The 20113-nt window shown below is 43.5% G+C and overlaps 2 protein-coding genes across 3 annotated transcripts; one reads left to right on the top strand and one right to left on the bottom strand.

Annotated features, from left to right (window-relative positions):
• The first annotated feature begins 709 nt into the window (after positions 1–709).
• On the top strand, positions 710–8888 carry NKAP (NFKB activating protein). The gene is made up of 9 exons (XM_075573379.1): positions 710–955; positions 1347–1427; positions 1543–1616; positions 1777–1905; positions 2386–2434; positions 3049–3164; positions 4602–4686; positions 7147–7296; positions 8416–8888. The coding sequence occupies exons 1-9, from the start codon at positions 765–767 to the stop codon at positions 8588–8590; spliced, it is 1050 nt and encodes a 349-aa protein (XP_075429494.1). The 5' UTR covers positions 710–764; the 3' UTR covers positions 8591–8888.
• Positions 8889–9247: 359 nt separating this feature from the next.
• On the bottom strand, positions 9248–18317 carry AKAP14 (A-kinase anchoring protein 14). Of its 2 annotated transcripts, none has more exons than XM_075573381.1 (6): positions 18221–18317; positions 13843–13975; positions 13668–13759; positions 13337–13516; positions 12024–12076; positions 9248–10547 (listed from the first exon to the last, which is right to left on the bottom strand). In XM_075573381.1, exons 2-6 carry the CDS (start codon positions 13967–13969, stop codon positions 10463–10465), a joined length of 537 nt encoding a protein of 178 aa, XP_075429496.1. In that variant the 5' UTR covers positions 13970–13975; positions 18221–18317; the 3' UTR covers positions 9248–10462. The 2 variants fall into 2 exon arrangements, with proteins under 2 accessions (XP_075429496.1, XP_075429495.1); XM_075573380.1 differs by lacking the exon at positions 18221–18317 and adding an exon at positions 17339–17394.
• Between the last annotated feature and the right edge of the window lie 1796 nt (positions 18318–20113).

Below are 20113 nucleotides of genomic sequence, written 5' to 3'. Positions count from 1 at the left end.
GGTGACAACATTTTTAAATGCAGTGCTTACCTTCGTCTCCCGGCATCTCCCCCGGCAACCCGTCAATATGGGCGTGCAGCGTCACATGGCGCCACGTTGCCATGACATTGGGACGCGACGTGGAGTCGTTGTCATGACAACGGGGATGACTTATGGCACCGAGGCGTCACGTTGTCGTGGCAACACAGCGCCACGTGAAGCCTCACGCTCATATTGACGGGTTGCAGGGGGAGATGGGAGATGTGACGTCATGTGGCGTTCATGTTGACATGGCAAAGCAGCACCATTTTACGCTACGCGGCCATATTGACAGGAGTTGCAGGGGAAGATGCCGGGAGTTGCTGCCCCCGAATGCCGCCACTTGGAGGTTTACTTGGTAGACTGCTGTGAAGCGCTATGTACATGAATGACGCTATATAAATATATACATACATACAAACCAACACAAAATGCACTGAGGGCCCTGCACATGAGAGAATACCATGTAGATAACATTACATAGAAAAGACAAGTATTTTGTTTTATTAAATCTTTGCATTAGCCTCTGCTATTGTGTCTTGGCCCTTCCCATGCTGAGTAATAACGGATTGCCAGCACTACAGGGTTGAATGCCTTTGCCAGTGACAAAGATGGCCGACAGCAGCGTCAAAGAGTCACGAGGCTGTCCTTCCGGAAAGGAAGATGGGGGTGTGTGCGTACCATATGCTTCCGCGGAAACAGTTTCCGGTTCCGTTGTAAACAAGGCTCCCCTCGGAGTTGGAGTCATGCCGCCCGGACACCGCTCCAGGAGCCGCAGCTCCGAGACCTCCCCGCGGAAAAGACCACGGAGCTCCAAATCCCGGGAGCGGGGAGCTCCTAATGGCGACCGCCGCTCCAGGGACAGGCAATGGACCGACTACTACGAGAAGGGCAAAGAGGATATAATGAGGCAGAGGCAGGAGGCCTTCATAGCCAGGTAGGGACCACCTCTGCACCAGACCACCTCCTCCCTCAGGGGACCACTTCTCACCCAGGAACATTTCCCCAATGCAAGCCAATGGGCAGAACGTGGCACCCACTGCAGTTCCTATAACCAAAGTCCCTGAGAGATTTCATATGATTGTCTGGGTTTGACAAGGGGATGGGAGGGGTAGATCTGGGGTTTGATGACAGGGTTTTGGTGGTTTGCTAGGAAGCAGTAAGTTTGGTGTATTCCTTTTTGAGGTTGTGATGCATATCTAAAGGTACCCACACAAGATTTGTTCCTAAAATAGTATGTATATATATATTGTTGGATTGGTATAAGTACTGCAGCCAGCTGAACTGTTACGGTTTATATTCATGCTCTCCATGTGTATACTTTGCAGGCGTTTAAATGAGAGAGAGAGAATTGGTGAAATAGGAGCTCCAGAAATTTGGGGTCTTTCACCTAAAGTGCCTGAACCAGAGTAAGTAGTTCTGTGTGAGTTGTGTATGTTGATCCATTAATAACCGCAGTGTTTTAATCATTATCAGACGATCCCCTTTAACTCAATAGAACAACCTTTTTGTCTTTTTATGAAGTTCTGATGAGCACACTCCAGTTGAAGAGGAGGAAAAGTCCAAAAAATCTTGCAGCTCTGACTCCAGTTCAGAAGGTAAATATCTGGGGTACAAGTTCCAGATACAGATAGATAACATTTACATTATTTAGCTAAAACTCATCTAGACACATGCAGGTGTTCTTTTGACAAACTATTTGTGTTACTTCAGTATTTTGTCAGTAACATGCCTGTTGTGTATATGTTTCTGCAAAAGAAAAGAAAAAAAAGAAAAAGAAAAAAAAGAAGAAATCCACAAAATCCCCGAAATCAACAAAATCAACCAAAAAGAAGCACAGAGAGAACTCTGAAGACAGCGACAGTGACTCGGAGTCTGAAAGCAGTGGTAAATATAATGGGATTTATAACACCTGCTTGTTATATATCGATATATATTATATATGTAGATATATAGATATTAAAAAGAGATAATAGATATTATAGAGATATATCTATCTCTATCTATCAACGCTTGGCCTAAGTTTGGGTTTATATGTGTCAGACAGTGGCAAACCTTGCTTGAAATAAAGATGCAGTATCTCACTGGTTGTGTTTCTGGATGTTATACGTGTGCCTTGTCACATGGTAAAACCTGAACCCCCAGGATGCCAGAAGGCCTACAATATATTGACATGAACTGTGTTGAAAATGCAAGGTGAAATAGATCAGCTATTGTGCTTTCCAAAAAAAAAGCATTAATTGGTTTTGGTAAAAATTATATTTTCCGTTTTGTTTATCTTCTGCTATGTGGCTGTTATTGGGACATGCTCAAGAAAATGATTCTTCTAAAATTCTCCTGCTTAATCTGTGTGTCCTGTTTTTGTAGATGAAGAAGAGAAAAAGAAATCAAAGAAAAAGAAGAAAAAACACAGAAAGTAAGATTTTAAATTTTCCAGGTTGTAGCTCGGCATATCCTTCCTGGCTTATCTCCTGCTCCTTATTACGACATTAGATGTTACATAGTAGATGATGAGGTTGAAAAACATACGTCCATCAAGTTCAACCTATGCTAAATTTAGCCTCTTTGAACCCAACATCCCGCCTGCAAAAAATATTTGTCACAGCGGTGGCCAACTCCAGTCCTCAAGGGCCACCAACAAGCTGGGTTTTAAGGATATCCCTGCTTCAGCACAGGTGGCTCAGTGGAAGACTGAGCCACTGATTGAGCCACCTCTGCTGAAGCAGGGATATCCATAAACTTCGATCTGTTGATGTCCCATGAGGACTGGAGTTGGCTCAGTTAATGACTAACCAATGGATTGAGCCACCAGTGCTGAAGCAGGGATATCCTTAAAACCAGGCCTGTAGGTGGCCCTTGAGGACTGGAGTTGCCCACACCTGGTCTAGCTAATGAGGGGTAAAGATGTCATCTACAATAAAAAGAAACATGTATGCAAAATGTTCTGATTAACCTAGCGTAACATTTCCGGTAATAATGTTCTAGTTGCATGGTTAGGAGGGAACGCTGCAATATTGAACTCTATCACAGGAAGAAGTCCAAGAAAAAGAGAAGCAAGAAGACGAGAAAAGAATCCAGCGATTCGAGCAGCGACGACTCGGACGATGACCAGATGCAGGCAGGAGAAGTCTGGATCGAGAGGACAAGTAGGCATCACTCTCGGTTAACACTGACCTCTCCATGTTTTGTACATGTAGAAAATGAACAATATATGGTTGTATCTGGTTTTAGCAAAGTCCTGTTTTAAAGCTGCAGTTTAAGCTGTCATTTAAAAAAAAAAAAAAACTTCCATTCAATATGTGCATCAATACAATCTACGCACTGACGAGTGATTAGCTAAGTTGTTGATCAATCCGTTCTTCTGTAATCAATTTTGCTGAAAATTCGGCTTGGGGTTCACTAAATGCATCTTGGGTCCTCTTCTTCTGCACCGACAGCCAAAGTTCTGTGAGGAAGATCATGTGATGAGGCAGACACTAGCTTCAATTGGTTCACTGCTAGAGAGAGGTCAGGGCTCAAAAAGGTGATGCTGTTTCAGAAGGGGATGTGACTTTGTAAATGGTTGCTATAGGAACAAAAATGCTTGTTACGTTAAAATGGTTTATATTTTTAAATGCTACAAGTATTTCTCGTAGAATAGAACTGATTTATATATATTTAAAAAAAAAAACACGTTGGATATTGCTTGAACTGCAGCTTTAAAGAAACGAAGGTTCTATGCAGTCTTGAAATCCTGGTCGCCCAGGCATCTAAAACGTCCCCCTTTCCCCTCTGGCACCTGTGCTGTGTGCAGTGATGACTGACCTCACGTCACCACTGTGCAGCTCAGTGAGGAGCGTGTGGGGGTTGGCTTGGAGAGCAGGAAGCAGAGGCATGTGAGGGCTGGCGGCAGGGCTAGTCGGAGCGGAGAGAGGGGTGTGTGTGACTATCTGTCTGTCTGTGTTCCCTCTCCCCTGTGCCTAACAATGCTGGCTCGTAAAAATTCTGGCTGGCTACTAAATATTTTATATTTTCAGCCCTTAGGCCTGTCCTAATCTTCTGTAGCATGGTAGCACCAAACTTCAATTACTCTATCTGCTGCTTCCAAAAATTGAAGGTTTCGGCTAGAGCCCTGACACTTCAAGTGGTTTAATGTTTTTTAATGTAATTGTGCACAATATAGTTTACAACGCTACACACAGCAGGATGTTTGTTAACGCATAGCAATGCGTTGTCCCTCTGAATTAACAGGGATGTATGTGATGCCACTTTAACTCATGGATGGCCAGCTCCAGTTCTCACGGGCCACTAACAGGTCAGGTTTTTAGGATATCCCTGCTTCAGCACAGGGGATTCAAAGACTGCACCCCTTGTACTGAAGCAGGGATACCCTTAAAAATCTGACCTGTTGATGGCCCTTGAGGACTGGAGTTGGCCACCCCTGGTTTCACTACTTAAAGTCCCCCAGTATTGCAGATACATTGAAAAGAGTTTAAATCCATCCCTGGCTTGTAATAAATAAGATTAATTTTCATAGTGACAGAAGATTTGAGGATGAAAGTTCAAAAGAAAAAAAATGTAAATGTATTTTTTTTTTCTTATAGAAAGTAATACAGATGATGATGAAGAGGATTTTGTGGGACCAGAAGCCCCCGTTACACATCTGTCACAAGATGATAAACCTTTAAAGTAGGTAGCACGTTTCTTACCTGTATTAACATTACATAGAAATGAGTACTGCTTCAGTATTAGGTGATGCCTTTTTATTTGGATTAACAATTTATATTTTAGCCATACTAACTTACAAAAGATCCCACGCGTTTAACACGGATGTAGAATCAGAAAGAATTCTACCTCCTCTGCCCTAGGCCGCGTCCATGCTGCTTGCTTGCGCGACAGAGAGACGTCTCGAGGCGGAGGCGCGACAGAGGCTGAATCTTGAGACAAATCAATTTTTGTTTTTGTTTTTTAGCGCGACGACCGTCACGTGAGCAGATCCGCCAATGAGTGCGAACCGCTCACGTGACGCCACGTCTCCGCCACACCTCCCTGTCGCCTCCCGCCTGCAGTGCATGTTTCGCATGCGCATGAGTATGCACTATAATCGTTGCCTTAGATTGTTAATGCTGACCTGAGGACGAGAGTAGAACTCCAGAAAGGTTGTCCGAAAGTATCAATTTAGTCCAAAGAAGAACGTATCAACTAATAGTGAAGTACAGGAAGTCCTCGCTATCCAACGTTTCACTTTACAACGAATGGCATATCCAACGCTTTACAATGCAACCCTATGGGCCGTTTTTCGACGCCTGAACGCGTTATCCAACGCTCACCGCCACTGATTACCATGGGACGCACTTTACAACGGTTTCCCTGTCCCACGCTACTTCCAGAACGGGTTCCGTTGGATAACCGAGGACTGCCTGTACTCCTTTACTCTGCATTATCGCACCAAAAACATAGATTGTAAGCTCCACGGGGCAGGGACTTGTGCCTGCAAAATGTCTCTGTAAAGAGCTACGTAAAACTAGCAGCGCTATACAAGAACATGCTGTTATTATTATTATCGCAACTGGACTAACACAGCTATTTCTATTTAAAAGACACAGAAACAAATACATCAATAGAACACTAGGGGGCGTATTTGGTAGTCTCTATTGCGACTCCCACTGACATCAATGGGAGTTTTGGGCCAAACACATTGTGTGATATTCTTTGATAGTTTAGGTCAGATTCCAATAGTCACAATTACCAGGAGCACGAATTGGTCAGAAGAAATATTTAAAATATGTATTTGAATATATCGGAAACAAAAGAGGTTAAAGCAAAGCCACTCTCCCACCGCTGGGTGGGTCTTGCAGCATCCATTTAGATGGAGCTCAGAGCTTCCCCGGCCTGGAGAAGCCGCTTCACAGTAAGCTGAATAAGGGTGATTGTTAAAAGGCAGAATTCCGCACTGCACTTTGTCAGATTCGGGGGCAGGTTGGTGGTGTAATGGGGCCCAGGGCCACTTCCCTGCCAGCCCTCCGAGGCGTCATGTGACGTCGATGGGGGAGGGCCGCTCCAGAAAAGTCGTACAGAGGCCCCCGCTCTCTCCCCCGGTCATCGGTTTCATTGTTTTGGATAAGAGCGCGGGGCCTCTGAAAACGCGACGCATAGTGCTGCGGCAAGCCCGAACGCCTGATACGGCAATCCGCCCCAGGCTGGATTATGCTTTCAGAAGCGAAAGTATGCAACAGTAATATTCTGCTTTCTAAATGGCGAGGAAACCGGTATATTTATTTCATTGTAACTATATACTGTGTATTTAGTAAAGGGACAAGGGGTAACCTGGTGACAACAGAAACTGGTCGCCACAGTTTGACGCCCAATGCCAACTACTTTATAACTTTGAGCAAGTTACTTTGTTGCCAATAAATTAGATTATGGATTATGATTCGCTCCAATAGCCTGGCTTTACGGCCACAGTCCCACACCCACCTATCATCTACTGCACTTCTTCCCTCACCTCTCTGTAAATCTCCAATAATACCAATTAGATTGTAAGGGGTAGGGATTCCCTTTCCTGTTGTCCGATTTTATTTGTTGCCATTATTGTACTCAAATTCCCTGTACAGTATTGTCTCTCTTGTAAAGTGCTAAGTACAGCAGTGGGACACACACACACACACACACACACACACACACACACACACACACACACACACACACACACACACACACACACACACACACACACACATACACACACATACACACTAAAGTAGACTAGGAACTTTTCTGAACAGACACCTGTTAGGATCTGCAAGGTCCTCTATGCACGCAGGATCACCCTGTGTACACATGGACCAGAGTTGGCTAACTCCAGTCCTTAACTTGGCCTGTTGGTGGCCCTTTTCAGGATATCCCTGCTTCAGCACAAACGGCTCAGTCTTCAACTGAGACACTGATTGAGCCATCTGTGCTAAAGCAGGGACATCCTGAAAACCAGACCCGTTGGTGGCCCTTAAGGACTGGAGTTGGCCGCCCCTGACAGACTCTTCTAGTTGTGGCGGACACATTGGTGTCTGGGCCATTTGAACCTTGATTTCTGGTAATGATAAACCTCGCCGCCTCCTCCTCCCTGCATTCTGACCCTTTCCTTTCTCAAAGCTACGGACACGCGTTGTTGCCCGGTGAAGGCGCGGCCATGGCGGAGTACGTGAAGGCTGGGAAGCGTATCCCACGCAGAGGTGAAATCGGCCTGACCAGCAACGAGATTGCTTCTTTTGAGAAGTCTGGCTATGTGATGAGCGGTAGCAGGTATGTTTCCGGCCCTGTTAGGCCTTAACGAGTTAACGAGCTTGCTGCTAATAAGTTTCAATGATACAGATGCTACTTTTCAGTACTAGGTTGTGGTTTTTTTTTGTGTCTGCTTTTCATATCACAAGACTGACCAGCTGAGAATACTGCTCCTGTTTTATAGAGATCAATACAATGTGCTTATACAGAGTAGAACTAGACCAGAGGTTTCCAACTCCAGTCCTCGGGGACCACTAACAGGACAGGTTTTAAGGATATCCTCATTAGCACAGGTTGCCCAATCATTTTGACTGAACCCCCCTGTGCTCAAGCAGGGGTATCCTTAGCTTGCCCTGTTAGGGGCCCTTGACGGCTGGAGCTGGGACCCTCTGAACTAGGAACATCCAGCCCTTTCACGTTAGACTTTCTCCGAGATAAAAGAGCTTTAGAGTAACTGTAACACCCCGATCCATGTATTTTATTGGGAATGATTTTCATTAAAGGCCAAATTAGTTTCTTTCCCTGTGGCTGCTGACTAAATACATAATATAAACACACTAGATCTGAATAATAATGCACTGAAAATAACCATTTGATACTCTGACAAATACCAAAATCTTCTAGGAAATAAGTTTTTTTTTTTTTTTACATTATTTTTACATTTTTTATTTTTTTTTTTACATTGGGTTGAAGCAGGGGGTCTCCGAAGCCGAACCCCATTAATCTCAACTCCGGGGTCCCCCTGCTTCCGGAAATACTTACTCCGTAGGTGGTGCCGGTAGCAGGGTTCACATAATGGAGTTTCAAAACTCCTGCGGGCCAATAGGAAGCTGTGATGTCATCGGGTTCGGCTTCCTATTGGCCCGCGAGACGCAAGAGCGTTAGACCCCGGGTAGCTCAACCGGAGCAGCGACCGGCGCCCCCTACAGAGGCCTGTATCTCTGGAAGCAGGGGGTCCCCGGAGCTGAACTTAATGGGGTTCAGCGTCAGGAGACCCCCCTGCGTGAACCCGGAGTTAACAAATAAAAACGGCACGACTTGCCCCTTGACGTCGTTGCCCAGCCTGTTTTTCTTGGCGTAATAGCGCTGTGACTTTTTTTGGGGGGGAGAGCTGAATGTGGCCTTTTTGTTGCCGTTTAGACATCGCCGCATGGAGGCCGTGCGTCTGCGTAAGGAGAACCAGATATACAGCGCCGACGAGAAGCGAGCCCTGGCGTCCTTCAACCAAGAGGAGAGGCGCAAGCGCGAGAACAAGATCCTGTCCAGTTTTAGGGAGATGGTTTACAGGAAGACGAAGAGCAAGGAAGACAAATGAAAAACACAGGCTCATTACACCCACGGTTTCCCTGCCTGGTACCCCGTCTGGTTTATTTACCTTTTAGAAAATGGGGAGAGATTCCCATCCTTTTTTTTTTCTGTTTATTCCCCATTTAAATTTATTTTTTTTCCCCCTCAAATCGCAACATAAATAGAATATTATTCAAATATTTTTTTTAAGCAACGTTAAACATTTTGAACGTGGCGTGTGCTGATTTTTATTTAATTTTTTTATTTAAAGTACAACGGCATATTGTAGCGCGGGGGGGGGGGGTGACCAACTCCAGTCCCCGATGGCCACCAACAGGCCAGGTATTAGGAATATCTCTGCTTCAGCACAGGTGGCTCAGTCTTCATCGGAGCCACCTGTGCTGAAGCAGGGATATCCTTAACACCTGACCGGTTGGTGGCCATTGGGGACTGGCGTTGGCTGCCCCTGTTGTAGGGTTAAGGTTTAGAACGCACATTTCCCTGTATCCTCCGTTACTTAGTGTGGGGTGGGGTTTTTTCACTCCTACATTGGGCCAATCTGTATCTTTTGCAGGGAACATGCATTGAAATTCAAACAAAATGATTCCTATTTTAGTTTGTTCCAGTTGAATGTGGCGATGTTAACCCTTTCCTGTGCCGCTTACATTGTCTGTCATGTACCCACGACATACTGTGATCAATCTTTTTTTTTTAAATGTTCCTTGTATTCCTATTAAAAAAAAAAAAAAAAAAGTACAAAGGGCCATTTTTACTAAGCGGTGTTAAAGGGCATTGCTACATTTTCTTACCTGAACTGGGTCGTCCCACAGTCCCATGCACTTCTGTCACCGGGCAAGAGGATTTGCCGACCGGACACAAAATGGCAGCAAGGTCATTACAATGTCGCACAGAAAGCTAAGGTGACGCGTTGGATTTTTATTGGTTACCCTGTGGCCAAAGTGCTTGTGTTTTTTGGGGGGTTTTTGTGTGTGTCAAATACGGAGAAAAAAAATCTCTGGAACCAGAGCTCCAAGTATGTCAGTGAACTATGGATCAGGTGTGGAAGACCACCTGGATTAGGTTTACAAAACAAAGACATTTTCAGGTGGGATTTCTGCTGTAAACGTAGCCTAAAGTCCTACTTTCCAGTTTAAGGGGGGGAAAAAAACGTATTTATTGCATTTGATTTGCTTTATAATTGAGCATTAATTTGTATTTCATAATTTCTGCGTAATTAAAGCTGGGGGGGGAGAAATAAATAATTCTTTATAAAAGTCTTCAGATTTTGTTTTAAGTGTTGTGAATTTACAGAGAACAAGTGTCTGTTTCAATGAGAAGTTTTTGTGTAGAACAAGTTTCTTCCTTCATGTGTCTAACCCAGTAATCCAATAAATTAGATGCGTGGTGTAAGTAAAGAGAGGCGGATGAATCTGGAGTGTATGATTAAAAGGGGTAAGCGTGCTGTGCGAGAAGGGGGAATAAATAAGGTGTGTGTTGAATAAAACGATGTGTGGAGTAAGGAGGTGAGTGTGAGCGACGAGGGGATGAGAGCTAAAACGTAAAAAAAATATCAGGGGTGCCTCTCAAAGGTTGATATCCCCGGTTTAGTGAATGACCCCCTTATGACAGAGTTCACTGTAGCTTTCATTAAAACAGTTGCACATTTCTGTATGTAGTTTGGAATGTAGACATCTCTAGTGTTTTTATAATAAAACATATGGCACAAATCCAAACTGATTTCCATCAAATTTGCGGATTTTTTTTTTAAACAAAATTGCTAAGCAAAATTTTAAAGAAAATCCCCCCATATGATGTTGGAGATGTTAAAATCCGTAATACAACAAGCAGCACATAATTATACATGATGTAATGAACTTCTGAAACACAAAGCAGAATCCAGTTAAAATGTAACACTGTCCATAAGTATGATCTTGCTTTCAATGACATCCTTGAGCCATTTTTCTCTAAATCTGGTTTGTCCCGTTCTATGGGGAAAAAAACAACAGAAATAAGATCTTAAAGCTCCTGTCCTGCAAAGCACAATAGATTTGATATGCAGTAAAGAATCTAATTCTCATATTCTGAAACGGCCTATATTATTAATCCCTATCGTGTCAGAGAGGATTGTGTTTTATTGTTCTGGCCCCTGTATCGTTTCCTCCCTATTATGTGACTGCAGTCACTCCTTTAGTATATTTGTGTTACAAACGTAACTGCCTTCCCTGGCTTCTGAGCTTGTTGCCTTGGCAACTCCCCTTTACCCCTCTGAGTTGGGCTGACCCTCCTCCCCCCTGTGATTTGGTGCAGCCCCTGCCTTGTTCCTGCTTGCACAGTCAAGCACACTTCCTCTTTGTACCCTGCAGCCATTGTGAGTAGTCAGACCTCACCTATCCATTGGTAAAGTCAATGTAATTTACCTATCCCATTTGCCATTCTAGCCCCCCTTCTCCATTGTTCACATCCCACAGTGTTTCCTCAGTACCTTTTCCCCTTTGTATTTCTGTGTTGTGCCCAATAAACACTTCCGCAAATAAGAAGCTTCCCCTTGCTTGGTATATGGGCTTGAGTTAAATGGCCTGCCTCTACTCACTTGCCACAGTGAGCTTGGGACAGAACATGTATGCATTTTGGGGCCTGAGAATAGAAGAATGGTATTCTTGAGTTGGTGTTTCGAGTAATTGTCAAAATTAAGTGTGTAACAATTAAAGCAGCCGAACAGACTGCATTGCGTTTAAAATGTTATTTAATTTTTTATTATAGGATTTAATTTTTTATTATAGGATTTGAAGCAGGGGGTCTCAGGAGCTGTACTGTTAATTTCAGCTCTGGGGGACCCCCTGCTTCCACAGATGCTTACCTCAGTAGCGGTACCGGTATCCCTGTGAAGTTTAAACGTCCCGGTCACGCTGGCCAATAGGTAGCTGTAACAGATGACGTCACGGCTTCCTATTGGCCCATGTGATGCGGTACATTTAAAGCCGCCATTTTGTTAGGCACACAGTTCACTACCGGCATAGATACTGCCACCGCTACGGAAATAAGTCGCTCTGGAAGCAGGGGGAAGCTGAAATTAACATAGTACAGCTCCAGAGACCCCCTACTTCAATCCTGTAATTCAAATAAACATTTTTAAACGCAATACAGCCTGTTCTGCTGCTTTAAGAGCATTAAAGAGCTGTCATTCAAGAACAAGATTTGACAGCAAATGTTTGGAGAGTTTAATAATTGCAAGTCCCAGCGACTTGACCAGACTGCGAGAGTCACGATTCCTATTAAATCCATCGATAATTATAGCCAAATAAAAGCCTTGCCCATTGTCTTAAAGTTATATTCCACTGTTGTAAAGTACATTACCACTACCATTTAGCATTAGTTCATCCAATAGGTAAAATATTTAAATACCTCCTTATTAAGAAAATTCCATACATGCACAGTAATACTGTATTGATATCACATCATACCTGTGTACAAGTCTGTTTGATTCCACGAAAAAAAATACCTCCACCGGTAAAATCTGAAATACAGGGGGGAAAAACCATCAAAAAGCTCATAAATTTTCAATTTTGAGCAATGTTTCATTATCCCCCCTCCCACTATTCCGTGCGTTCACTGTGTGTGTTTGGTTGCTGCATTCATTTATTGGAGTTAATACTCAAATAATGTTACTTAATTATTATTAAAACTGCCCATCAGACTAGTTGCTAGTGAAGAACAAAACCGCAGTGATATGGAACGTCACCAAGCCTCAAAGTACCTATAGGTTGTCTGAATTAAGGCTGAAATGATTAGGATTTCACCATTTTCGCGCACAGGGGCCATAATTCATATAAAACTTTATCAAAGTCCTGCAGCTGCAATAAAATAAAACCAGATTCACGAAAAAAATGTCCTTATTGCGTAGAATTCAAATTTCTTCTGGTGCTAATCTTTTTCCGCCCCAATTTTTCAGCTGCAAGACTCGCGCGATAAGCTGTTATCTATCTCCTGTTGAGATATAAACTTGTTTCATGTAACCTTCAGCAAATGACTTTCTGACATCTCTGTGTCCATCGGCTCAAGCTTCTCAAAACAGGCGACTTATTTGCCCGTGGGTATTTAATACCAAGTTGGACAAACTAGCAGTGACGCGAACACGAAAATACACTACTTGTGCCAAGTTGCAGATTTTATTTGGGAAATGTCTTTATTTTATACTAGCTAAAAGTGCCCAAGTTCTAAGAAAACTAAAAAAAGACGGAGATTTATAAATGCATAATTACATTTTTTAGTTTCTTAAGGTGAAATTCCCGGCTAAAACAGCATCTCCGCCCATAATAATTTCATTGCCTTTGAGGTCCTGAAGTGTTCGATCGAGCGCCTCTAAAGCTGCGTGTTTGTGGGACATTGCACTCTCGTCCAAAACAAGGATCTCACGCTCGTGAAGAACTTTGGCTGCGCCTGTATTTTAATACTGTATTTTAATGCTGTTAATGTGGCAAATTGGATTCTCAGAGTGGCCAAGAATAAGTGGTAGCTTGAGGGTCGTGTGATGGCGTCATGTCATTTGTGATGTCATCAGTTATGCCACTGCTGATGTCATCAGTGATGCCATTGGTGAACTGTATCCAAACATAGACAAAATCTGGTCCTCGATCTCAGGAACCATCATGGTTACGATATTTTAAGGGGCGTCCAAATGCATAGCAAACAGCCAAATAACTTTCCCAAATATATAGTAGATGGTAGTAAAACCGGGACACAGAAAGCAAGCAAATGATAACTGGGATATACTTACGGGCGGTTTAATTTTGGAGATCTGGATAGTAAAGTAGACGCACACAGTTGCCCTGGGAATAGGTTTCCGACAGCTTGGGATGCTCCATCTCATTCTGTAATGGTAACGTTTACTAAACTCCAGCTCCTCTTCCTTCATGTAGTCTGTGCAGTGTAACCAGCTCTCGTGCAATTCCCAAGTCTGTCCAACAAGCAGGACAAGTGTCAACCACATATCCACTGGATCTTTTACGTTAACGTCCTAAACCTGTGTTTCTTCTTGCTAGGTTAGTGATGTTTGCGACATGTAAACCGCTTCAGAAGAAGACCAGAATAATTGGTTAGTAACTTACAGAGATGTACTGTTCAATCTGCGTCTTTCCCCGCTCCACCGTGAAATCCCCGCATGGGATCCACGTAATGTCCTCGACCTCGTATTTCTCTCCTGAAAACAACAAGCCTCTTGTATTATTATGTACACGCAGAGAAAAATAACGGTGAGCTGGGAGTCGTTTCTTTTACGCATACCGGCTTCTTGGTGTGCTGGAGCTTTCATCAGGCTCTTCAGATAGTCCAAAGAGTCTTTCACTGCGGTTTCAACCAAAACACGGGCCTGCTCCTTTATCCCTGCGATGTAGATCTCCTCAGACTCCATGGTAACCTGAAAGGTCATACTTATTAAAGCAATGAATAACAGGCCCTGCTGGCAGTAAACGTAGGACATTTGGCATAATTGGAATAAGCTTCTTTAATTGAATACACAGATTCCCAACAAGCTCTGAGAAACCCCAACCATTACCATATATATATATATATATATATATATATATATATATATATATATATATATATATATATATATATATATATATGTGTGTCAAAAGGAGTGCTAGTGGGCGTGGCTAAATGTATAGAACAAAAAACAAAAATGCCCAAAGCTACTTCCAATGTGACAAAAATACACAATGCAATACCTATATATTCTGTTGTAAAAAGGGTCATTTAGTTTAGTTAGGCCCTGCTACGGTCATGCCTTGTAAGTGGCAGCAGGCTTAAGACGCTTTGGCCAAAGGGTTAAACTAAATGACCCTTTTTACAAGAGATATATAGGTATTGCACTGTGTATTTTTGTCACATTGGAAGTAGCTTTGGGCATTTTTGTTTTTTCTTTAATTGGATGTCACATAATAATATGGATATCGATGTGCTAAGTATTTATGGCACCAACTGTGTGCTCATTTGCATGTCATTTCCCAGAATCCCTGGCTGCAGTGGAAGCGCTGTATGCTAAGACAGGGGGTGCTCAACTCCAGTCCTCAAGACTCCCCCAGCAGGTCAGGTTTTCAAGATATCCCTGCTTCAGCACAGGTGGCGCAATCAGTCCCTGCATCAGCACAAGTGGCTCAATCAGTCCCTGCTTCAGCACAGGTGACTCAATCCGAGGCTCAGTCTTTGACTGAGCCTCGGATTGAGCCACCTTCGCTGAAGCTGGGATATCCTGAACACCTGACCTGTTGGGGGTGGGGGGGCTTCAGTACTGGAGTTTACCCCCCCCCCCTGTCCTAAGAGATAAAGGGGAAGGGCAAGGTTGCAGACCTGCCTGAGGCGTGGGAATGTGCTCACAGGTGATATTTTTAATTGCTGTCTACCTTTGAAACGCTTGCGGTATATAACTTGGGGTGCTCTGCACTGCATTCTGGGATCGTTCAGTTTACTACAATCCGGCACCTCTACCTAGCTTAAAAAAGTAGCGATACTGTGCGTGACTTACAGCAAATTCTACATCTATTTGTCTCTCGTAAAAAGTAGTGATACTGTGGGACTGTGAATGAAGGAGTACTGGTACTCTAGTACTGGTCAGTGTTTCTTTTAGATCTCAAATTATTAAATCATGCCTTGCCAAAGTGATGATTTCTTAACCCTCTCCCCCACCCCCCCTTCTTAAAGCTGCAGTTGTCTTTTTTTTTTTTTTATTTATTTTATTACTTCAATAGTTTCATGTGTGCAATCTCTAATTACCTAAAGAACTGTATAGCTGCAGGTCAATTCGTTCTCCATGTATTGATCGGTGAAATTTGGTGACATAATTAGTGAAGGGATCTGTTTCTCTTCTGCTTCTGTCTCTCAGTGGAAGCTCATGAATATTCATGAGCACTCCTGCACTGACATGTGCAAGAGGGAGGGCAGGGCTGACAAAGGGGTGTGCCAGGGCTTGTGACAGGACATGAAGGGGCAGTGCCTTAGCAAATGGCTGTTAAAATAGAATACAAGAAAATTGGTCTTTCAAAGTTGTTTTTTAAAAAACAGAAAATGCTAAAAGTATTTTTTCTTACTACAGAACTGATTTATTAAAAAAACAAACAAACATGCAGGATATTGACTGAACTGCAGCTTTAAGGATTTCAGAAGAACAGTTGCATGCATGTAGGACCTCATAAGTTCTAACACACAAAGGTACTGATACAGTAAGTCATAATGACCAAACTGTGCCACTGATTGAGCCACCTTTGCTGAAACAGAGATATCCTTAAAACCTGACCTGTTGGTGGCCCTTGAGGACTGCAGCTAGGCGCCCCCCTGGTGTAAATACTGCTTTGGGAATGAGGTCTGTAGAGGTGGGGGTCTTACACAGCTGGTTTCCAAACAAGAGGTTTGTACTATTCACTAATTCATTGTTTTCTGTTCGTTGTTATTGAGGTTTGGAAACGTAAAAACCACACACACAAGCGAATTCTTCTACTAAGAAGAAAAGAAGACAAAACCCTGCATATTACCCCAAAATAGTGTCCACGGGTTAGCAAATGAAATGATACTTCAAAGAACAAACTAAAACATTAATAACTCCAGAACCGTGCGTTTGGATCTGGTATTCACACCGTACAATTCTACCTTTACAATATTTTGACAATTATTATTAATATAATAATTATTACAGACTCACTTTTTGCAGGCTTGCAATGTAGATGCAGTCCAGGCAGTGGTCAAAAAAATAAGAATGTGCCTAAAACTCAGCAGTTTATCTATAAAAACAGATCTAACGATGTATGTTAGAGGAGCATTAATTTGTTTCACGTGTTGCATGAAGAAAGGAAGCCCCCCACTCTCTGATTAGTATAATATACTTTGATTCACTGGTTGGAAATCAATGGAAATCTGTTATAAATGAGAGGGGTGGGTTGGGGTGGGTTGTGATGGTCACTAGTGGATCATAATCTAGATTAAATGATGCAATGAAACATCACAATATAAAAATAGGACTGAACTGAAACAAGCATTTAGTGGCTGCGATCAGGAGGCATCACGGACAAAACAGCAAATTGGGGGAAAAAAATGCATTGCTCCCTATAATAGTATGTTCTGACGTGTTCTATTATCCTAGGGCGGTGGTTTCCAATCTTTATTTGGTTAAGGAACCCTAAGTGAAATTCTGAGGAACCCCCAACCCTCTCTAATAGCGCGTCTGAGATCAGATGTATTGTAAGGAACCCCAACCCTCTCTAATAGCGCGTCTGAGATCAGATGCATTGTAAGGAACCCCAACCCTCTCTAATAGCGCGTCTGAGATCAGATGCATTGTAAGGAACCCCAACCCTCTCTAATAGCGCGGCTCAATCAGTCCCTGCTCACACAGGTGGCTCAATCAGTTTTGACTGATTGAGCCACCTGTGCTGAAGCAGGGATATCCTGAACAGTAAGTAAGTATAGATATAGGATAAAGTATCTGTTGTCTAAATTTAGCATAGGTTGAACTTGATGGACCTATGTCTTTTTTTAACCTCATCTACTATGTAACTACAGTTCTATGTAACTATGTAGCTACAGTTCTATGTAACTATGTAGCTGACCTGTTGGTGGCCATTGAGGACAGGAGTTGGCCAATCCTGGCCTAATGCTTTATAATAGGTCCCATTCTATCCGTGAACATATTGATGTATATCTTTGTATTGTACCTACTCCCCCTTTCCCCCCCCAATCTCAGCGTGAAATGTAATAAGCCATCGGATTCAGTAAAGGTGACACACACCTGCATACATATACACTTCTGTCGTCATAGTGTGACAACCTGCAAACCAGCTCTATGTAGAAAAACAATAGAGAAAAAGAATCAGCGATTGATCAGAATATTATTATTTAATGTAGGACGAATGTTATAGTCTGCCCATTGTGATAATGGGAAAATGTTGCTATCAGTCATGTGACAAGTGTGCAGCGTCACGCAATAACGTGTTAAGTATTAACACAAGCACACACTGTTGTGTGTGTGTTCTGCGCTATGCAATACGTGTGGGGTTTCACACTGGGCTATTCCCTGCAGATTTATATTGTGCCATCAATGAAGACGAGAACTGATTGTAATTAGCCAGGGTGTGAAGCACGATGTAAATGTGTTTTATCTACCAAACATGTGTATGTATGAAGTGGCTGCAGCTCAGAACGTCGCCCATAATATACCCCTGTGTTGGTTTATTACCCCCCCCCCCACACACACTTTATTAATGTTACCTATAGCTGGAAAAGCAAGTATGATTTAGTTACTAAATTGAGGACTCCACCAACAGGTCAGGTTTTCAGGATATCCCTGCTTCAGCACAGGTGGCTCAATCTGGCTCAGTCGAAGAGCAAAGGCTGTCAGATAAGGCAAATGCAGATGCATTCCACACTCCGTGTGTAATGTCTATGGTAAAAGATTTCTGCATTAAAGTCTCTTATCTGCAATACTGGGGCAAAAAGGGCAAAACTGCCCCACATTGATCACAGAAAACGATCTCCTTCCTTTCACTGGATCCCTTTTCTTCTGTAGATCTGGGGTTCTCTTTATTTTTTGCTCCCCAGGTTGGTAGCCGGAGACTTTTATACCTGAACCCCTATAATTCAAGGATCATTTATAAAAGAGGAAAAGACATACCTAGCAGACAATGTCGCCGGGAAGGGTTTGGCCGGAGTGACTCTGGCTTGTCTCATGTCACAAGCCTTGGGTTTGTGTTGCGGGGAACAGTGTTTGAACACAACTGTAACTACGGTGACCTGAAAACCAGCCAACAGGAACAATGGCCCACGGTCTCCATTACCAGCAGAGGGTCTGGACAGCGGGAGGCCGCTCTGCTTCGTGGCTTTGTGTGCCCTGCACGGAGATTATGGAAGAAACTACACACGGAGCAGCTATTAGTATTATTAGTACTATCTTTTGATTGTATGGCTCCAGCATACTCCGCAGCGCAGTACAATGTGGTAGGGAGAACGATAAAGGGATGCGCAACCTTTGCTGTTCGCGCCCCCCTGCTCCCTCCTTACCTGCTCTCGGGCTTCGGCGGCCTCATATGACATCACGTTGCCATTTGACCCCATGGTGACGCGGCGCCGAAGAGCCGGCTGAGAGCAGGTAAGAGAAGTTGCAGAGGCTTCACGCCTCCCCCGGCATTTAACTTAAATGCCTTGGGGAAGCGTGCGAGGCCTCTGTAACCGCCGTGCACTACCCCCCCACCCCCAGTTTGCGCACCCATTTAAAAAAAAAAAAAATTCCCCTTTAATATGAGCTTCAATACAATCCACACAATGATAAGTAGTGAGCTAAGTTTCCGATCGATCGCTGAAGATTGGGTTCGGGGGTTCACTAAATGGCTGTCAGGGCAGCAGAAGAGGATCAGAGCTGCACAGTTCTGTGGGGAAGATCATGTGACCAGGCAGTCACTAGATACAATTGGTGCACTGCTAGAGAGAGGGCAGGGCTCAAAAAGGGGTGTGCCAGTGCCTGTTTCAGAAGAGGAAGGGGGTGTGACTTTGTAAATGGTTGTTATAGAAACAAAAAATGCTTGTTACCTTATCATGCATTAAAAATGTCATTTAGAGTCATTTAAAAAAAAAATTAAATGCCACAAGTATTTTCTCGTAGTACAGAACGGATTTATTTAAAAAACTATGCATGTTGCATATTGCTTGGTCTGCAGCTTTAAGACAATAGGGAGGAGGTCCCTGCCCCAAGGAGCTTGCAATCTAGGAGGGGAGTGAGGATACAAGGAAATACAATGATATTATCCTCCTCCTTCTCACATTGTACTGCACTGCGGAGCATGTGTGTGCCATACAAATAAAACATAATAACACTTGGTAACACAGGATCTGAGGGTGTGTTGAATGTATGTGCTTATTGGACATTGCTATAGCAACCAGGAGCACTAGGGGTTAAATGGATGAATTGCTGATTAAAAGCTCAAATGTGTGGTGGTGAATCTAAAGTGTATTAACGGTGGACAGCAATAAAAAGCCTTCCCAAGCTAGCTAGCACAGGGGTGGCTAACTCCAGCCCTCCAGAGCCATCAACAGGTCAGGTTTTCAGGATATCCCTGCTTCAGCACACCCCTTTATTTTCTCATTGCATCCACTCTACTTGTGTTGGTCGCCCTTCTCCTAGTGTGCCTCCCCCAGGTCTGTTTAAAGCATCAATCCCACCTCTTTGGGGCCGTGATTTGTTTACTGAATTCGAACGGGGGGCCCTCTACTGCTGAGCCGCGCTATTCTCAGGCTCCGTGACACCCCAATTCCCGAGACACGTACTGGTTTAGTCATGGCCATTTTAAACGGCTGTCTAATAGGAAGCCGTAATGTCACTACCTCCCCCCCCCTCCCCCCACCCGATGCGGCTTCATTTTTGACCTGTGGGGCGCAGCCCTTTTGATTTCCCTACAGGCGAGAAAAACAAAACCTATAATCTGGGGGTCGAGGGTTTGTGGAGCTTAAAATAGCATGGTTCAGTTCCGGCAGAGCCAGATTTGAATTCTGTAAATAAAACGTTATATATATA

The sequence above is a fragment of the Ascaphus truei genome, chromosome 16, assembly GCF_040206685.1.
Source record: "Ascaphus truei isolate aAscTru1 chromosome 16, aAscTru1.hap1, whole genome shotgun sequence".
NCBI lineage: Eukaryota > Metazoa > Chordata > Amphibia > Anura > Ascaphidae > Ascaphus > Ascaphus truei.
This window is presented reverse-complemented; position numbering and strand designations above follow the sequence as displayed.

What these genes read in the sequence shown, in the direction of transcription:
- NKAP (XM_075573379.1), top strand. Translation starts at nt 765, where the DNA reads ATGCCGCCCGGACACCGCTCCAGGAGCCGCAGCTCCGAGACCTCCCCG. An exon ending in CAGGAGGCCTTCATAGCCAG is followed by an intron (nt 956 to 1,346) that starts GTAGGGACCACC and finishes TATACTTTGCAG; the next exon opens with GCGTTTAAATGAGAGAGAGA. An exon ending in AAGAAGAAAAAACACAGAAA is followed by an intron (nt 2,435 to 3,048) that starts GTAAGATTTTAA and finishes ACTCTATCACAG; the next exon opens with GAAGAAGTCCAAGAAAAAGA.
- AKAP14 (XM_075573380.1), bottom strand. An exon ending in AGATTGAACAGTACATCTCT is followed by an intron (nt 13,517 to 13,667) that starts GTAAGTTACTAA and finishes CTTGTTGGACAG; the next exon opens with ACTTGGGAATTGCACGAGAG. An exon ending in TCAAACAGACTTGTACACAG is followed by an intron (nt 10,548 to 12,023) that starts GTATGATGTGAT and finishes TTTTCCCCATAG; the next exon opens with AACGGGACAAACCAGATTTA.